The sequence below is a fragment of the Myiozetetes cayanensis genome, unplaced genomic scaffold (genome assembly GCF_022539395.1).
Source record: "Myiozetetes cayanensis isolate MyiCay16 unplaced genomic scaffold, myiCay2020 scf13, whole genome shotgun sequence".
NCBI lineage: Eukaryota > Metazoa > Chordata > Aves > Passeriformes > Tyrannidae > Myiozetetes > Myiozetetes cayanensis.
This window is the reverse complement of record NW_026086937.1, coordinates 1,561,217-1,581,665: the sequence shown is the minus strand read 5'-3', so window position 1 is coordinate 1,581,665 and position 20,449 is coordinate 1,561,217. Positions and strand designations below refer to the sequence as shown.

The following is a 20,449-nucleotide window of genomic DNA, read 5'->3' as shown; positions in this document are numbered from 1 at the left end:
GTGACACGTTCCAGCCCCAGCCACTGGATGTGACAGCCACTCTGTATCTAATCATGAAATGCTGTGCTCAGGCACTTGACAGTGTTTGAAAATATTACTCTTGCTCTGAAAATAATGTGGAGTTTAGCGTGGGTGAATGTAACTAGACTGATAATTGGAGAATGATAAATTAAATAAGAATACTATTTTTTCTGTATTTTGAAACAAGTTTTTGTTTGCTTGTTTGCTTTTGTGTTTGTTTTTTTTAACTATTACAAGTTGAAACTCCATGGGGTTTCAGACAAAATATAAATCTCAGGTTTTTAGCAACTGTAAAATCTGTAGAAGTCTTTTTTTCTGAAGGATAGAATAAATCCTAGTTCAAGGAACCATGTTGTAAGGAGAAAGGTGGCACTGAATTGAGGCTTACTCTGAAGCATCTTCAAGCATCCTGGAGAACTGAACTTGATTTTGCAATTCTGTTAGTTTTAAGATTATCTGAGAGGATTATTTGTTTTTCTAGCAAAGCTCCAGGAAGCATATAATGCATGTAGAGTGGAGCTGAGATCCTGTTAATCATGTACTTAGCATCTGTGTTTTTAGGACAGCACATACTTGTGTGATTTTGGCCCATCATTTGTGATCTGTTTGAGGATTCCTGGGATTAGAAAAGCTGTATATAAATTCAAGGTAATATTACCAACTGAAGGTCTGTCAGATTCAATAGGCTGGACTAGATATACTGAGCTACTGTGTTCCACCTTGTGGTTTTAATCTTAGAAAACAAAAGACTGCAAAAAATAAAAAGAACTTGTCTCCAATTTTACAGTTGCTCTATATCCCAGGTGCTCATTCAGCAGTATTTTTTCAAGATAACTTGTTTAGATGGGAAATCATATCAAATTAATTTTACACATTTTGCAGAGTATACTGCCTTCTAGGTTGAAGAATATGAAGTAAAAATTGCATTCTGTATACAAAGGTACCACTGACAATCTTGAAATTCTAGTGTTTAACAAATCAAGAACAATTCCAAAACTCCATCTCTGTAAAAAAATCTTCAAATGCTCTATCTATACTTGCACCAACTATATCAGTGAGAATTACATCAGCTATTAAAGTTTGTAATTATCTTGCCAAGTAAAGAATGGAGTAGGGTTTACTTACTATGTCAGCACGATGGCCACAGCATCATTTAGGACACTCTCTCCAAACAGGAGCGTGTATAAATCTGTATCCACATGCAGCTCATGGAAAATAGCAAGAACTGTCACTGTATGGAAACAAAACAAAGAGAGTTCTCATTTTCATATTCCTCTGGCAGTTCAACAAATAATGTGTGAGAACATGAGTTTTGAGACGTCTAGTCCTATCTATGGCTAAGTGGTTAATAAGTTAAAAGGGATCAACTGAAGTACAGAAGATCCTTAAATCCATTAGGTCTGTGAGTTTTGGTTCTTCAGCTGAGTTAGGAAGAAGCTTTCCCTCTCTCACAGAGAATCATGCAGAAATGAAAATGTCACAGCATGTTTCACTGTGCAGAAGGGACTGTGGTCTTGTACCTACAGAAAAAAACAAAAAAAGGGGGATGAAAAGATGGGCTTTTCCGTGGACTTTGTGTGTGATGAGTAGTGGTTTACCTGTTTTAGGAAGGATTTAATAACACTTAGCCATCTCTTATGCTTGTTCACTGCAGAACATGGATAATAACTCCCCCTGTCCTGAACGACTTTGCCCTTGGATTCACGTGTCTGTGTCATGCAGCCCCCTCATCCACATCTGGATATCTGACACCTGTAGCCCTTTGCCTTCAGCACATCATCAACTAAAGTTCCTTCCTTCTCCATGAGTTATATCCTCTATTTTATTTTTAGTTTATCAGTGTCATAGAAAAAGAATAGAGTGTGTTGAATTTAAATTGAAGTTGGGCAAAATATTTAGACACACACCCTCAGGGGCATTTAGACACTTGGCTCATATTCAGGAAATTAAGTCCTATAGTTATTAACTTATGCCTTAACTCTCCTGTGCCTCAGGAGAGTTTCTTACCTGCAAACAGGGTCTTATAGTGTTCCCAAGATGTACCTTGCACTTCATCATCTCCAGCTGAAGAAGACTATCTGTGCTCTATGTTGGTATTGTTTTGTCTTTGCATGGGTGAAGCAGAGCTTTCTCTTTTCAAACAGAATTTAATGTAAAGGCCCCCAGTTCCTTGTATGGTTAAAAATGACATGATAACTCACTGCTTCACTGGTGCTCATTCTAGTCCATAATTGTGCAAATGACTCAGTCCTCATGGCCCAGGAATCCCAAAGTTTAGGAGTGCCTCTGGGATGCCATGTTCACCTCTGACATTTTAGATATGAAAATTATATACTTTTACATTCACATGACTGCTGATAAATCACACAAAACCATGACCAGCTAATTACGTTTTGTGTTAATAATATTTCTTGGAACTTTGAAACCATTACTGCTGAGATTTTCTAAATGACATTTAAATATCTATGTAATCTAAAAATCTGTTTATAAACCCAAAATAGATTCTCAGTTCTCCTGTGAGATTTTATGTCAAAGTGATCTCTGTTGATGTGTTATCTTTGAAGAAATTTGGAAGTGTTATCCTACAGAAGACAATTTAGGGGATGTGTGTAGCTGAACATTTGCTGATATAGCTATATTTAAATTAGGTTGTTATATTTACCCATTCTGGTAACCTCACCCATCTAACTCCCACTGCAGCTATAATTTAAACTAGGAAAAGAGTTCTTTCCCCAGAATAGCTCAAAGGTGTAGGAAGGAGTTTTATTGACAAACGATATTTTCTTGGTTCCCCAACATCTATATTCAGGTTTTTTCCTGATTAGCAATGCTGACTTAATGTGCTAAATTTGGACCCAGTTTAGTGCCCTGTTCTTTGATGTCATTGGCATAACAACAGACTTGTTTTCTAAACCTATTTGCCACTTGCAGCTTTTGCTTATAAGCTAATTAGTTAGGGCTCTCATTAATAGTCCCTGTGGTAATGACAGAAGGAAAAGCAAGCAGTGAAGTCCAGAGTCCTGTTGGTGTGTAAGTGTAGCAGGCCAAGCCAATTAGACAGATGCTGACACACTCCTCTCTTCTCCTTTCCTCCTCAGTACACAGCTTTCTTTTTCTTTATTTCCCTATCCTACCCCAAAAATACGGCTTCAGATCTTTTCAAATGAAAGCAAAATAATAAAGCAAGCAACACAATAATGCACCAACTGCCTCTTCTGGGAGAGACTCCCAGTTCACCCAGTTCTCAGAAAGCATCTTCTATTTCAAGTGTTCTCCCATTTCCAGTGGAGGTTCTTGGGTCTTCTTTAGAGCACTGCCTGTCCCTTCCTAAAGGACTCTGGTCTCTGTTTGTCTGGCCCAGGACACAGCCAGCTTCAGCCTTACCACTGCTGACAGGTATTAAAGATCTCTGATCCCTTTGTAAAGAACTGAAGAGATGCTCGTTCCACAAATCCCAAGGGAGAGTAACTTGCTCTTCAGTATTCATACAATTTATAAATGCAGTTATTCCTGAATGATGTCTAACCTAAATCTCCCCTCCTGCTCTTCAAGTCTGTAATTTCCATTCCCAGCCTCATGAGACACAGATAATTTGTCACATTTATTCAGTTTTTCTTTCCAGCAGCATTTTGCTTATTCAAAGACTCATTTCAGACATCTCCTCCCTAAACTGACTCACTTCTTTCAATCTCCTCCCTTTAGTAAGTTTTTCTTGCCTTCTAATCAGCTCCTCTCTTTCCTGAAATACAGTGCCCCAAACCAGATCCCAGTACTGTAGTTGACATTTGCTGTCAAGAAATAGAATGAAAATGAAAAGATGCTGTAGAACATGTTAATAAATCCTGTTTTTTCCTTTTTTTTTTTTTTTGCTATGTATTGGTACTTATGACTCATTTTCAGGTTGTAAACTTGAAATCCTTCTCATAAGTGAATGCTCACTTCTTGTCTGTTATCTATAAAGTTGATTTTTTCTAAGTGTAGCCTTTATCCTTCTTGATTTTAAATCATTGCAGGAATCACACTGAGTTCTAATCATGTCTATCAAAGTGTTTGCAGTCTCCTTTAAGCGTAATCTGAAACATTAAAGAAGCCCCCTCTGTTGCATTAGCCAACTCATTAATGGACATTGTAAATAGTATCTGCATAACAAGAGAGAACTGCAGAATCTTTGGCACACCCACCCTGTTTAAGAGCTCAAGAAAACATCTGCACCTTGTTTTGACTACCAGCATCTAGTCATTTCCCCCAGATCACAGCTGCCTTCATCAGTTATGAGGATCTATGGGTATAGGTTAGAGCAAACACGATTAAAGGGACATGACATTCTGCTAAGGAAGAAACTTAATTTAAACTGCTCTCTGGATAGAATCACACCCTAGGAATAGTCATCATGGCCAAAGTAGACACATCATGTTTTGTCTGATGATTGACTTTAAACTCAAGGGAATGGATTGTAAAATAATCATATATCACAGTGACATATCTGTTCTGTGAGAACTTTTAGTAAAGATCATCAAAGGGAGGCACTGCAGTCAGCAGGGACTCCCTGGCTTTGGGAAGGCTCTGCTGAGGAACAGCAAGGACAGCTTGGCTTTTGTGGGGTAACTGCTCAAAGACTTGCACAATTCATTAGACACAAGATGTATCATAGATATAGCAAACTGCTGTTCATTAAAGTACACAATACCTCTGCATCTCTTATTTCAATGCAAGTATATGAGGGCAGAGATAAAGACAGGTAAAGAACCTGATGGCTAAAGGGACAGGTAATTGGGGAGCACAAACACCTCTTGTGGCAGTAGAAAACTGATGCCAGTGGAAATAACGTGTATGAAGAGCTGCTGACTCAGAAAGGGCTGTGTCCTTCATTTAAAAATTCAGAGGTGGGAAGCAGGAAATAGTGAAGCATTTAAGATTTTTAGAGTACTTGTGCCAGCAGAAATCTGACTCACTAATTCCTTGACCTCATGGACTTGGGGAACATCTGCTAGATGCTAATCCTAACGTGCCTTCAGTTGTGCCCAGGTCATAACAAGTGTGTGTGGAGCTGGTTTGTGAAAGGTAACTTTTGACAAATGTAGAAACAAATGGGCTTGTTATTGATCCCTGTCAAAAGTATGTGTGACTGAAATAGCAGCAGACTACAACAAGCCCTAAGCTAATTGCATCCAGTGCTACTTTGCTGTTATGTTTAAAAAGAATAAGAAAACCCAGAAAATAAATGAGACCATTCTATAAAGTACTGGTATTATTGTACCTCAGTCCTCTGAGTAGAACGATTAATGTCTTTCTCATGGGCATAAATTCTTTTAGGAGAGCAGTATCAAACAGGAAGAAAATAAGATGAGAGAAATTTAACTTATATTTCCTATTGACTTGTCTACAAATAAGGATTTCAATTTAAGTTATAGTCTCCTTTCCCTATTAATCAGTCACACCACTCACAGATTAGTTCAGTGGTGAAAAAGAAGAAAGCATACAAATATTTTAATTAAAACCACATTTATAAAGTCTTACATAACCAGTATATGACACGTATTATGTTGTTGTATTTGTACATTATGCTTCTTAACATAAAATCCTTTGATTTTATGAGAAACAGAAACTGCTCTTTCTAATAAATATCCAATTTTATCAATAACAAGAGCAGTGCAACCTGCAGCTCCAGTTCAGCTGTAACCATAGTAACCCCAAATAGGGAAGAGCCTTGTGATTGTCAGTGTGACCAAAGGTAAGGGAGTTCATACAGCTCACAAATAGCCGTGCTCCACAAAACCCTGGCAAGGTAAATCTGTTTTCTACACTTGAAATGTCAGAAGTTAAAAAGAAAAAGGAAGTGCTAAAGACACATGAAATGTGTCTGCATGGGAAGGTCACTGCACAGAACGTGTTAATGACCATGTGCCAGTGGCACTGTGGGTTATTTTGGTGGCTGAGGCAGAGTCAGATCTGCACATTCACGTGCCAGTTTTGTTCTGTCCGTTCTTCTCTTCCAACCACTGGCACCCTGGAGCAGCTGATTGCTGGGCTCATTGCTGAGCCTCCTTCCCACCAGGGGACAGCTGTTGTAGGACACCCAGTCTGCGCTCACGTGGCAGATGGTTTTGTTTCGAGGTCTCTGTTGCTCAGGGGCCAAGCTCCACACCCCACACCAGCACCTTTGCCACGCTCTTGTTGCTGCTCTTGATGAGGGACACGAGTACAAGGACATGGGGAGGAACTGCTCCATCCCTTTCGAAGGGATCACAGCAAAGCACTCCCAGAGTCAGGTTGTATTAGTAAACAAAATCCAGTACTAACACGAGGAAACCCTTTCCCCAGCAAAACAGAGAAACAATAACAGCATTGATCAGAATAAAGAAAAATGTAAATACTGGTCATGTTTAAATCAGAAACTAATGAAGTGATAATTTGGGGAACTTTAGAATTCTGTTCCTTTAAATTAAATCTCTCACCTGAAGTCTTAAAATAACAAACTTCTTTTACTGAAAATGATAAATTATTGGAAGGAGATATTCTCTGTAAAACGAATTATTTGGTTTAGAGTAACTTTTTTTGTCCCTGAAGTTTTTAACTTTCCTTCCTAGAGACATGAGAGTTCTTTTGAGGCATCCCAAAGCACCACTGATGTTTAGGGATGGCAGTGTGTAATGCAAAACACAGTCCCAAGTACATCCAGTCTCAAATTAATTTCTTAGTCTTAGTTCAAGAGCTAATTTTCTATATAAAGGAACACACACATTGTGAAAGCAACTCTTCTGAATTATTTTTAAGGAAAAATATCTAGATTAATAATCTTCAGATAACCTTCAAAACTAAAACCTACAGAGTGCTATGATATTATTTTGTTCTTCTTAACAATACTGGCAACTTTAACTGGCAGATATTTGTTCACTGCCCTGCTGGTAAGAGTCTTTATTTAACATGTAAACATCTACCAGTCATCTTTACTATTACAACTACAGAACTCAATCAAACCAACTTCTGTCAACTGATCAGTTTTAGCATCTTTTGAGACTTAATTGCTTTCAGCAGCCAAGGGAAATTAAATCTCTTTTTAAAATGAGTTTACAATCCTACAGAGTGAAAAATTAAATGAAAAATCATGTAGGAAATCTGACAGGAATTTATTATTTCATCTTAAGACACTAATTTATTGCTCTAGCCTACTTCCATAATGCTGACATTTTAGCAAGATTTCTTTAAGAAAACCAAATCAAAACTCAGATTTTACATATGAAATCATTAGACTGATTATTTTATGCTCTAATACATATCAGTCCTCCATGGCACAAAATTTTAGCTCTAACTTTTGGAATGCCAGTGAGCTCTTTACAAGGCTTGAGATTATAATTCATTAGCAAATCCTACAACACAATGAAATATTTTCATCAGTGTCCACCATTTAATTAATGAAAAACTTAATTCAAAATTCTCTAAGTCCTTGAGGGCTTGAAATTTATGGCTAAGGTGAGTGAACACATGAAACAGCTTAGAATATTGTGAGTAGATAACAGAGGGAGCAACAGTGAACATTAAAAAACCTCTTGGACATGAGCAGACACTCTGTAAGTGAGGAGTAATTGCAAACAATATTAATCAATGACAGTTTGTCACATTAAAAGCAGTTTTCTCAACTGCAGCATTAGCTTTTCAAGCCTATTTAAAAATCTAGGAAAAGAAAGGCTTATCACTTCTTATTCCTTACAGTGTAAGAGGAGCTTCTGTTTTGGGGTTTTCTTTTGTGGGTTTTTTTTTTTTTTTTTTTCCCTTCATGGTTGTTCCATATTAATCAGTGGTGATTTAATACTGTCCTAATCAAAATCAGTGCATTTGTCTTATACATTACTCCTCATAAGTCAACATGTTAATTTGTGAAACTAAATAGTATTGGACTGGAAAATGGGAAAAGAAACCAAGGCAGCTGCAAAACCCTATTCATGGCCCAATCAAGAAACATACTTGGAAACTGTGAGCACGCTTTTGTTCCATAAGCAGTTTATTTTCCAAGGTTTTCCTTGTGCTTTCCATTTCTGTGCTTTTCTCTTGCTCTGAGATAGGCTCCAATCATGTACTGAATCTTAATAATGTAGCTGGGTGATTTTATAAGTGGCAGCATATTGGGTGCTTGGATTAATTTGAGAGTAACAACTCGATGCAGCTTTTACAGCAATCTTGCAACAACTGCTTTTGTGGGCATAAATTGTTTTAGACCATATTTTTAAGCCATCAGAGTGATAAATCACAAGCCAAAAGTCTTTTGATAAATATTGAGAGTTCATTTAAAGAATGGAAAAAAATCTGTAGAACGAATGGCTTTTTCTCATTTCTTTTCAAAGCCAGGGATTTGGAAGCTTTATTCCTAAGTTTCTCAGAGCAGTTTCTCAAGGGTAGTTAACACTAACGTGCATCACAAAATGTTTTCTGTTCCACTGCCTGGAACAGCTCAGCTGAAAAACCCAACATAACCCTTGCAGAATTTGTACTTTGTCTCAGCAGACAACAGATTAAAAAATCCTTTTCACCTTCTCCTTCCCTGTTGTCCCACAGATGCAAATAGCAATACCTCCCTTTTAATATTAGAGGACTCTTATTAACATTTTCAACATAACAAAACCTGGAAAAATCTATGACACCCAGGCTTACTTTGAGATAAGCCCTGTTTTGATTAGAGGGATGGCCTAGAAGACCTCCAGACATCCCTTCAAATAAATGGAAAGGATTCTGTACTTCTGGGATTCCAAACCTGAGTCTACTTCCCAGACTTTGCTATTTACTGTAACTTCAGGCTTTAAATCTCACGTCTGCAAATTCAAGTCAATCTGTGGGTGTGGGGTTTTTTCAAGTGTTATTTATATGAACACTGCATTCAAACTGTAACTGATACCTCATAAACAGTGTTTGTGTGGCCAAATCTGAAAGCTCTGTTCCTGCATCTTTAAGCTGGGTTAGATCACACGTGGATGTGATGTGGAGATTTTTAACTGGGAGGCCCCAGGGTACAGCAGTTCTCACACAGCAATCAACAGGGACATGTCCTGGAGATCAGAGGACATTTTTCCAGCCTTTCCAGCAACTCCAGTTATGAAGTGTGTGAGCTAAACCTACATAAACCAGTCACTAAAACAAACCCAAGGGACCTCTGCAGCTGATTTGACTTATAATTATCAGAATATCAGACATTTAACAGCTATGAGAAGAAAACATCAGAGGGATGTTTTCAGAACATCCTTCAGAACACCAGAAGGAAGAACAGTGATTTCAGACATTTCCATGGCACTTACAATTGTGATGGTCTCATTTACTCTTCTGACTTTTTCAAAAGTATTTTATTTGAAATGGTTACCTGGATCTGTGGCAGACATCAGGGATCCAAAAAACAAACAGTCAGTGAAGTGGAATTCCCATTGCTTTAACTGGCCCGTGTGTACCATGGCCTTCACAAAGCCATACATTATCAACCTGTCAGAGCAAAGAGAAGACAGGCATTCAGGCAGCATTCAACACTTATGCTCAATTTACAGGATTAAACAGGTTCTTATTCTCTTTAGCTTCTTTTCAGTAAACGTATCACACGAATACTGAACATAAACTGTTACCATGTAAAAATTCTGTTTCCTGGTCAACTGTCAAATATTGGATTGAAACACCAGAGACAATTCCAAAGCAAAGGCTTTTCTGAGTAATTGTCATCTGCTGGTAGCAGAGGACAATGGTTTGAGCTGTTTATTTTTCAAAAGGGAAGATAATGTAAACTTAAGAAGACATTATTAAGACTAATTTGTCTAATACTGTAGAATATTTAAGCAAAGGCAGTTCCACTATCAGCTCTGTGGCTCACTCTAATATTTCTAAATGAATAGTTTTATTCTATGAGCTTTTAAATGTTAGCTGTACTCAAAGTTTCAGATAAGGTCTCCAAATGAGGCATATTTAACAACTCACAGTGACAGTGAGGCAGCAGAGTCACACTTGGAAATGCACTGCTACATCCTCCCCAGTTTCCCAGGAAATGTTATCACTGGTTTATATAACTAGGCAGTGCTATCTGAGATGTGCAGTCTAGTAAGAATCTTGAAATACCTTGAAAAAAGGGATTGAGTTCTTACTGGAATCTGTTGTACATTTTTGCAATTCTATACATTTCCAGTCTAGTTGATAATAAACCCAATTGCATTCCATGCCTTTTCCATAAACACAACACATAAATTGACAACGGGGCCCTTCTAACTACAGACTTTAAAGCAACCATTCAGACAGAGCTCCATGCATGCACACACTGAGCTTTGTTTTGCCCTCAGCCACACTCCTGAGGTGCTTCCAAAGCCACAAAAATACAGAAGATCTGAGGGACATGGGAACTGCTGCTGACCAAACAGTCTGAGAGTTAATTACAAATTGCTTTCAAATACTTTACCAGTCCTACTGTATTCCACTGGGAGGGAAGCAGACAGGTCACCACAGCATTCCCCAGGGGTCCTGAGTGTCTGTGTACATATTTACATGAGCTGCCTAGCAAACAGTTCACCACCAACTGCCCTAATACAATTTATCCAGCTCTGGGTCTCCTTGATTGATGAGCTCACTTCCTCTCCATTGCCAAAGAGTAAAGACTCAAGACCCTGCAGAAAAGAACTTCGTCTTTTTATCCCCAGCACAAATTTGTCAGCTTTAAGAAATGAGTCCTTCAAAACCTGACCATGGTCCTGCTATCCAAATTTTCAATTGTCTCAAAAGCCACAGCAATGGAAGTGAGCCCAGGGATGCCTCTTAGAAATAATTGTCCAGACCTGCTTGCAGTTTTGACCAGAGATATTCTTCTTCCTCATGTAAAAAAATATTTTAAAATAAGAAATAAAAATAAATTTTGACTATTTGTAAAACTTAGTAACTATATTGAAAAGTTTGATCTCAGCTGGATACCTGAGCTCCCAATGGCAGTGATATTTCCCATCATCCAGCACCACCCAACATAACTGTTGGGAAAACTTCTCGGTTGGACTTAATGTTGGCTCAGTGCTGCAAATAATATTTGTGAATAATGGGTTTGGTCATGGATTTGGAACATTATGATAAAGTAATACAACAGAAGAATAAAGCTCAGATGAGCTTTGCTGCAGACCTGACATTTTCTACACCCAAACATTTTTTTTTTTTTAAATGTGGGAAGGAGCTCATCAAGCCTAGAGCAAGTATTTTGCTACTTCAACAGGAAAGGAGAGAGGCAGTAACGTAATGAAACACAGGAGAATTCAGAATTTTCCAGATTGTGCAAGTCTGGAACTTACAAAGTGCCTCATCTCTAAAAAATTCTACATAGAATGCTGTCATTACACAGCAGAGGAGACATCACATAAATATTTGACTTGCTGAAGTAAGAGTCTTCTTCTGGGAAACTGAACTTTAACTACCATCATTTCCAGTACAAAACCACATAAGCCCTCAGCACAAAGACACAAAATAAACTTTAGACTGACAAAAATGGAAGTAAATAACAGACACTGAAGAACCAGAACAAAAACTCTGCAAGGCTTTAGTTATTCTGAGCATTGGGTTGTCCTTACAGTTTCGAAGCTGGACTGAATTTTGAAGCTTGCTGCTGTGAAAAGGGAGGAAGAATCTCTATTTGTAAAAGGTCCAGTTTTTTTACTGCCACAATTCTACTGCTGCTAACCTTCTATTGTGTGCATTGAGGAAAGCAGTTTGGAAAGCACCTTGGCTTTCTGGGAACTGCTGGATTTTTCCAGTGAATTTGTTTATAAAGCTGCTTTCTAGGAAGGCTACTCTGGGACTGGGGCACTCTTGAACCAGCTGCTGTTTACATGTCGAGGGGAAAAAGAAAGAGCTCTCTGCTAAGGCCTTTACAGACCGATTGCTACACACAGACCCATGGCAGGTTGGTTTATAGAATGCTGATTCTTTGATAAGTAACTGAATCCTCACCTGCAAGCTAAAATGGGAAAACCTACCAGTTCTAAAAGAATCTACTCTTAATTTAAAGCTGCAGGGGACATAATTAGAATGTAACAGAACCTGCTGAGTGAAGCTGTACAACACCCCCTGTATCCTCAGTACAGACAGCCCCATCTGCCTGAGGGTTTTATCAGCAGTTGTATTTCTTCAGTTCTGCTGTTCATTGCATTATCACTGCTGAATCTCACTGAGGGTCTTTATTGTGTTAAAGGTTTTTAAAAGCATAATTCCCGATTTCAAGTGTTTGTGCAGTTATGTTGTGCAGCATGAAGGAGACTTGTAATGTAAATCTTTTCTGCAGAGTATGTTTTCTAGTCTGCAGAGGATTTTTCATCTCATAGTCCCAACTCCCTAAAGAATCCTACTTTATCTAGATGTGATTATCTTGTAGCTGGAAGCCAGTTGAACATAGTTACAGATTGTAATCATGCAAGCAAAAGATGAAAAAATATTTCTTCCTTCACATTTCTTCCTTTTCACAAGGAATAGCAACATTAATAAGCCAACAATAGGAAAAGGAGATGATTTTATTCTTGCCTACGTAGGACGTAATGTAGTGATTGACGGATACTGTAATAAAAAGTCACTTGTCAGAATTTAAAATATATGATGAAAAACATAAATAGTAGAGATGCAAATTAAATACTCATTCCTCTATTTTGATCTTTCGATTTCTACTATACCAATATATTTTTATAACTTTTTCCTCTACAGTGGAATGCTTCACATGAAATATCCTGGCTACAGTGATGCATTATTTCAGAGTGGTCTATGTAGTATTAAATCCTTCTTTTAGTCATCTTTTAAATCAGTTTTGTCACTAGAAAGGGTAATATCATGGGTTTTTCTTCAAAAACTCATTTGCCAACTAATCAAAGCAGGAGAAAACCTCAGTGAAGTTTGTCAGGTAAGAATAAAGCAATGGTAAAGTTACCTTAAGTTATTCTGTATCAATCACACAAGAAGAAAACCCCTCTGGCTATAAAAATAACTGAGAGATCAGAAAAGAACGTGGCTTTAAAAACCCCCTGCATGCCCCCTCAGCTGGGGCACAGTGACTGCCCAAGAGCTGAGCATCAGAACTGCACACAGAGCTGGAGCAGCCCTGGGTCTGACACACAGCTCCAGGGAGCACAGCTGGGCTCCTGGCAGGGCACTGGCTGAGGGGCAAGGTGCTTTTGCTTGGCAGTTCCCAACGAGCAATGGAAAAGATCTGCCACTGAGATTTTGTTAGGAGTCACAGATCAGCTTTGTTTTGCTTCTTCAGTCAGAAGCAGTGATGGGAAGGGTAAATGGGAACACGTTTTGCACCTCAGAGATATGATGTGTGTGGGTGTGAGTAAGAAAGGCTCTGTTCTGGTAACTGTGGGTCTGTAGGTGCCTTGCCTTGTTAGACAGTCCTGTGGTATTGGAGTTTTGGCAAAGTGATGGCTGTTCACTTACTCAGTCAAGCAAATAGGTACTGAATGTAAATGAAAAAAATCCAGCCCAGGGTTCTGTATTAATCAGTTTGGGGCCACTGGTAACAGAAAGAGTAAAGAGATCTGAAACAGGCTTCAAAATATTTGTCTTAAGTCCTATAACCCATCTTCACTGGTACAGAGCCACAGTGAGTGCCTGTCCTGACTGAAACACAGCACAGAGCATGTCTGCACATGCTGCTCTGCCAGCCCTGTGCCACCCAGAGCTTACAGCTCTCCCTGTGCCATCACCCCCTGCTGTATCTCTGCCCCAGCCCAAGTAACCCAATCATTTCACTTTAGGAAACACCAACAATATTTGTGCTTGATGTTTTAGGACTGGCTTGATCAGACTGTGCAGATGCCCCAGTGTCTGAGCCCTTGCTTGATTAAAAACAACTTCCTATGGATTTGTACTCCTGAAAGGAAGGAATGTAAATATGAATTTTATTGTGGTTAGTCTTCTGTAGTATGTTCAACCATGCGAAATATCTATTGAAAAAGAGAGGTGCTTTCCTCTAAAATGGAAAAAGCCGCTTTATCTGGGTTCAGAATTTCAAGATGCAGTTGTAGATTTTGCTGATAAATGCTAACAGTGTAGAAAAACTAAGTGAAGAGTGAAAAAAAGGGAGTAAGGTGTGAACATGCATGAGCTGAAAACTTAGTTGAGGTCACCAATGATTGCTGGAAACTGTCAGGAAATGGTATATCATTTTTGTTTGTTTGTTTGTTTGGGTTTTTTTTTAAAGTCTAAAGTGATATTTCATGTTTGTTTTGGTTTGTTTTTAAAATTTCAAATCTCCTTTTTTTGAACTGACTTTCAAATAACCCTTACTATACTATAGTTTTACAACATTCTGCATCAAAGATACCCAAACCAATTTGGCACCTCTCACAACTGCACAGTATTATTTAATGTGTTTTTAATATTTCTCTAATTAGTGTAACACAGCTTCAGGATCCCTGTGTTCCTGATCTCCATTTAAATTAGAGCCATTATGCATTCTATACTGTACAAACCTGAACCACTGCAGTGAAACTCGATCTTTGAGTGGTGAGTAAAACCTAATAATTACTTGGGCAAATGAGCCATGAAACACTGTCAACTGCACTGTGTCCAAACCATAGTGCCACTTAATATTTTACTGCACTACAAGACTCAAACATTACCTCAAGATTTACTTTACTCAGGCTTATAAATTGAGAGAATCTCCAATAGATAATGAATTACTGACAGTCTTACACACGTATTTTGAGACACGTATTCTCATGAGAGTAGAAATAAAATCTAAAAAAATTGGACATAAGATTTTCCAGACACAATAATGATGATTATTTTAGAAATTCCTAAATCACTGTTGTACAGCAGGTAGTGGAATTGTAAGAGAAATATTAGGGACACCAAGAGGCTTCCATTATGAAAAACAGAAGGACTGAAAATACCCCGTTTGCAGAAGGAAAATGACACAGTGGCTGTGTTATCTCCAGGAGTTAAAAACATCGTAATTAAATGTCAGTAACTGAGTTCTCAGATTACACAGCTGTTGTCACGTACAGGGATTAAAACACAAAGTCAGGGTTTTGGGTAAATTGGCTTCACCTACTTAATTGTCTCATTCAGTCAGTCACCAATGAATTCACTTCACTAATGAGGTATTTCAATGATTATCATAATTCTGGCAATCATAACATGCAAGGTGCTTTCTTTACCTACAAGAAGTCAATATCCTAAAGAATTTAGTCTGGTCTAAATATTAAAGGGTTTTTAAGTTCAAGAATGCCTGTTGCAGCCCATTATAAAATGCCTTCACTAAGAGCATTTTCTCTAGTTCTCAGCTGAGTGGGTGCTTCTGAAGTGGGAAGACCCCTAATCCCATCTCATTATCCATATAAATGTCTGACTTTATGAAAGACTCTGCTAAGTCCATGGCTTTAACCACACCTGATAGCATTAAGTGTCACAGATTAGCTGTGGACTAAGAACAAATCTTTGTATCTGTTGTCTTCACCTTAAAGCTTCAAATGTGCCAACCTTTAATATCACTGAGTATCACCTCATTATTATATTGACAGAAGGATATATGAGGATCGTTTTGTCTTTTCTTTTCAACCTCAAGAACATTCCAGGTGTCATAAAAGCTTCTATATGAGTTTTCTTCAGAACTCCATGAAACAGCAAAATCTTACTTTCAGAAACAGTGCTCAGGACAGTTGAGCATGTTAGGATAAAAGACCAGGCTATGGAAAGTCTTCAAACCTCACAGATCTGAGGGATTAAAGGGAAAAAAAGTCTGATTCAGCAGAAATTCAGAAGAGAACTATTTTGAGTCAAGAAAGCAAGAACCAATAATGTTTTGAACTCCCTCTCCAAGTACAGAAACATTGCTGGATAGTAACCTGCCATCAATCTGTGTGGAAGCAGACTCATGCTTCTGGTTAACTAATTCCTGAACAATTCAGCTGGTACCTAAATTTCAGAACTACCCCCTGCGAGATTCTGAAACAGCAATATTTTTTCTCCTCATTTGAAAATATTGAATTTAAAGTGTAAATATTGAATTTAGCATATGAAACATTTACTGTTTCATAAACCCCACGATCTTATTTGCAAGGAACTGCTAGAGTAGGTCTTCACTGGAGCACCTGATGTTCCTTTTAAATGAGCTTGTATTACCATTAAAAGGTAATTATGATCAGTTTGTGATTTCAGAATAATGTAAATTGGATTAGAGAATAACCTGCTGTAAAATAGGGCATGAAATGAACTATAGAGAAACATGTTTGAAACAGTTTTAGAATTCTTATTGCATTAGCTCACTCAAATAGTGATAAAAGTGCTTAAGAAGAAAGAAAGAGGAATTCATACCTGTACTGTAAATGGAGATTGCCAGGTACCTTGGATAGACATTTAATTTATAGAGCAGTTTTCAAACGTAAAATGTACTGTTTGATGAAACAGCTGAATGTGTTTAGGACAGAGAGGGCCCTTGCTGTGTCCTGAGAGTTTCCAGGAGCCTGCCTGGGCTTGGTTCAGTCTCCCCTAGAAATAAGGGACACTTCAGAATATCAGCCCTGAGTTTCCCATTTCTAAACTCGGGTGTGGTACCTCTTGGGATATGGATCAGATTTGTTCCTTAGTAACTGAAATCCAAAAATTAGACCTCTGAAAGTGTGAAGATCTCTGTAAGTGTGTAGGCAGGAAAAGAAACCCATCAAACCTTTGAAAACATATTAAGTTTGGTGGATTTTTTAAACCTCATCCTTGCTATGGCAAAGGAGGATGGAGAAGAATGATGAAATTCCTTGTGTCCAGGTTAGCTGCTGTTTCTGGGGATATAAGAATATTACGGTGCAATGATGCTCATTGGTCAGTGAAATCTGAGGGTTTTGTTGGAAAAAAAAGTTAACTGAAGGACAGGTATGCAGATAGATCTACAGTGACATGAAACTACTGTGATAAACTTTCAGAAATAGGAACCTTCTAGGCGAATAAATAACTTCTCAGGGTGAAAGTATTTGTGGTGATATGATTCAAAATGATTCAGCAGGACACGAGCTTCAAAACAACTTGTGGCAAGCAGGTTATCTCCTCCTTGTACAGTTATCCTTAACTGTGCTAAATAGAAATGGTGTTTAATACATTAAATATAGCAGCAGGGTCCCAGAGAAGCCCGCTATTGTGCTGCTGTGTTTTTATTTTAAACCCCTCTTCTTTAATAGTCTTGTGGCTTCTGAAGTTGTAATAATGTTTAACGAGTATCAGTGTCCTGTAGAGGAGTCTGCAGTTACGAGTCTGCCCTCTTGTGAGAGCTGCCTCTTCCCCAGCAGACTGTGTTACTGTGTCACATGGATTGCAGGGGCAGTAGGAACAGAAATATTTAATTCAGTTTTTTCGCACAGTGGTGTTGCTTCTGCTCCACTGAACATAGCTATTGCAGTTTTGTTATTTTTTTATATCAATATGCATCAAATGTGTACCTGTTAAAAGAGTTCTTTAATTATGGCTAATTATGATCATGAGAATGTTGTGCAGAAGATTTGACTTTTCTATCTCAGATGCCTCAAAACACCTATGGCAAAGACAGCACAGTTAGTTACTGTACCTGAGCAGCACTGGGAAAGGGGGAAGAGGGAATTTGGGCACAGATATGAGCGGGAAGACTTGTGTTTCTCTGTGCCCTGTCCATTCCAGTCCCTGCTCCTCAGGAAGCCCCAGGGAGTGGGTTATGCCAGTGACTGTCCCAAAAGGTCAATGAAAATCTCCTGTCCCCTCTACCAACAAGGCACTAGATATTCTGTACATGGTGCTTTCTGACAGATCTGGACATACCAGGGTGATCCTCACAGGCTTTAACCCTGTAAAAAGCCCTGTGTAGAATTCTTTTTTTCCCTTCTGCTGTTATAGTCCCACTGCAGGCAGCCCAGGCACACAGCAGCACTAACATGGTCTGTGGCTCTGTCCTAAACCCACGCTCCTCACTGACAACAGCCAAGGACAGGCCCCATTTAAGCTTGGGAATTGCCAGGAAATCTGGTTAGTTATTGCTAGTGAAGGCAGTGGGTAGCAGCAGTTTGTTATTCCTTCTGGGATAGGCTATAGGCTATAAACCTATAGGATCCTGTAGGATATATGATTGAACCTCCAGCATAAATCCACAGATGTATCAAGATCTGCTTCACTCCCTGCCCAGTTTTTCATTTCCTTTCCCCTGAGGGCAGAACAACCTTCTAAAGAAACGTATTTTATTTTTCCAGCACTGGGATCTGATTAAGAAGACTTACACAGGCACAAGTTGGGTGTATAGAAGAGAGTTCTACAACAGCATTTCTGAACAGTTTGTGGAAGCAGCACCTCTAGGACAGACTGATTCAGTTATCTCATGAAGGGCACTTCTCTAAAGGTTAAGGATTGCACATGCCCAGTTACAGGACACGCTCTTCCCATTACAGGGTCTTTCATCATTGTGTCTTGTTTAACAAATAAAATTTCTAATTCTACAGGATGAGGTTTTGCAATATTTAAAATCCAAAGCTACTACTGTAGATTTAGTTGAAATGATTAAGTGGAAAATGGCCCTAAATGTTTCCTGGCTGAGGTGAAGGAATTGATGAAATGGAAATGCTGTTGTGAGGTTTTGCCTGCTTTGTCAGGGAAGATTTACTTTGTAAATACATGAAATATGAATGCTTTTGATGAGAAAAGACTGAGATATTTTTATGACAGACTTCAGCTTTGGAACAGCTCTAACATAGAGTGGATTACAGGGAATATAATTCTTAAATGTGTATGTAAAAACATCAAACCATGAGACACATAATTTTGGTCTAACTCACATGCATTACATATCAAATTAAGTAGAAGTGTGAATAAGGCAAGTATATGGGATTTGGCTGAAAATAGCACTAAAACTGTTATGTCTCCTTTTCTTCACTTGCTCAGCTGGAATATCACTCCCAGCACTGACTCCTCTCAGTAGGGTGTAAATGCAGAATAACTGCACCAGTATCTTTGGTGTTACATTGTTCCTCACTGGGCATGATTGTCAGTCCCTTGTCACGTTTTGTAGTCTTATTGATCTTTCAGTATTTGAAGAGCTTGCAGAGTAGCCTTTTCTTCTCTAGGCATGAACAATTCTGTCAGATGAATCATATAAACATTTGCTTTTTGATAAACCAAATCCATGAGATACAAGGCTTTGTAAGGCACAGTATTTACTAACATAAATGAACTGATAATAAAAAAGAAGAAAGTAAACTCAACTTCCTCTGTAAGAACAAACTGATTATTTCATTGCAAATGACAATTTTTGTTCATTTTTTGTTTTCCTCCAAAGTCTGTGACAGCTGATTGAGTGACACTTTTCCTTTGCATGGTACATTAGGGCTCCTGCAGCTGAACCAAGGGATATCAAGGTGTGAGCAGGGGTGGATCTGAGGAGTGGTGAGTGATTTGTCCTCACCATTTGCATGTCCATTGCTCACACAAACAGTTTGACAGTTGCCAGCTCTGTGCTGTTCCAGCCACCTGATTTTCCTGTAGGGATCTTTAACCTGGCCAGGTTACAGCACTTCTGTGCCTGGTGATGGAAACAAAGCAGCTATTTCAGACCTGGGAATTGTGCACTAAGCTTAAACTGACCTTAAATTGATAGGGTTTTCAAAGGCAGAACAAAGCTAGTGATTAGTGGAAAAGCAGGTGCAAGCCCTCCAGATTCAGGGTAAATTTACAAATGCATGTCACCTGTGCAGTTACCTTTGCATCAGAATGTAGCAGTGGCTCGATAGTGCTTATCACTGTGATAAAGCCTGTACAACAGGGAATGAGAAACAGCCTGCAGGCACAGCTGCTGGGGAATGCTGGGGAGAGAAGTGCAGTGTGATTGGTATGGCCAAAGCCAGTACAGACACTGGGGCAAATGTCACTGTTCCTGTAAAAGTGTGCAATGGGATCTTTATACACCCATTACTCAGAGTTTTACAGTTCTGGAAACACAGATACCCTTGCACATTATGCTGGGCAGGATTCTACCAGAGGTGAAAGACCATTTACTGAACCATTGACAGACACTGCTCTATTTCTTCTTACACCAGTATTGGCTTTAAAAATTCTCCCCACAGCCCTGGAGTACTGCAGGCCAGGACGTGGATGGAGTGAAGTGGCTTTGCAGTAATGCACTGCAATCACACAGAAATTTGACAAGAGGCTGGAAAATATTTTTCCAGCAATAGGACTGATTAGGCATTCACAGCTAGAGCTGAAGCACTGCAGAAATGCAAATAGATTTGTTCCCTATAATGGCAGCAATTACTGCTTTGCTTCATCCTATAGCTGGATCAAAGCAGAGAGAAAGGACTGGCATTTCTGCACAGTAGAATTGCTCCTTCATTCTTTCCATTCCCCCAGGTTTTTAGGTATACTGGACAAAGTACCCAGGAATGCACTGCAGAGTAGCCTTTTAGGGATGGAATAATGAGCTCTACGGTCTAATAGCTCT

The 20,449-nt window shown here is 38.8% G+C and overlaps 1 protein-coding gene across 1 annotated transcript in view; it reads right to left on the bottom strand.

Moving 5' to 3' along the window:
* Window positions 1–20,449, bottom strand: part of SLC9A9 (solute carrier family 9 member A9) — a 152,250-nt gene that overhangs the window by 109,301 nt on the left and 22,500 nt on the right. Inside the window, exons 5-6 of the mRNA XM_050308282.1 lie at window positions 9,368–9,483; window positions 1,147–1,252 (exon numbers count right to left, since the gene is read on the bottom strand). Of these exons, the coding sequence (XP_050164239.1) occupies window positions 1,147–1,252; window positions 9,368–9,483 (222 nt within the window). The remainder of the gene's footprint in view (window positions 1–1,146; window positions 1,253–9,367; window positions 9,484–20,449) is intronic.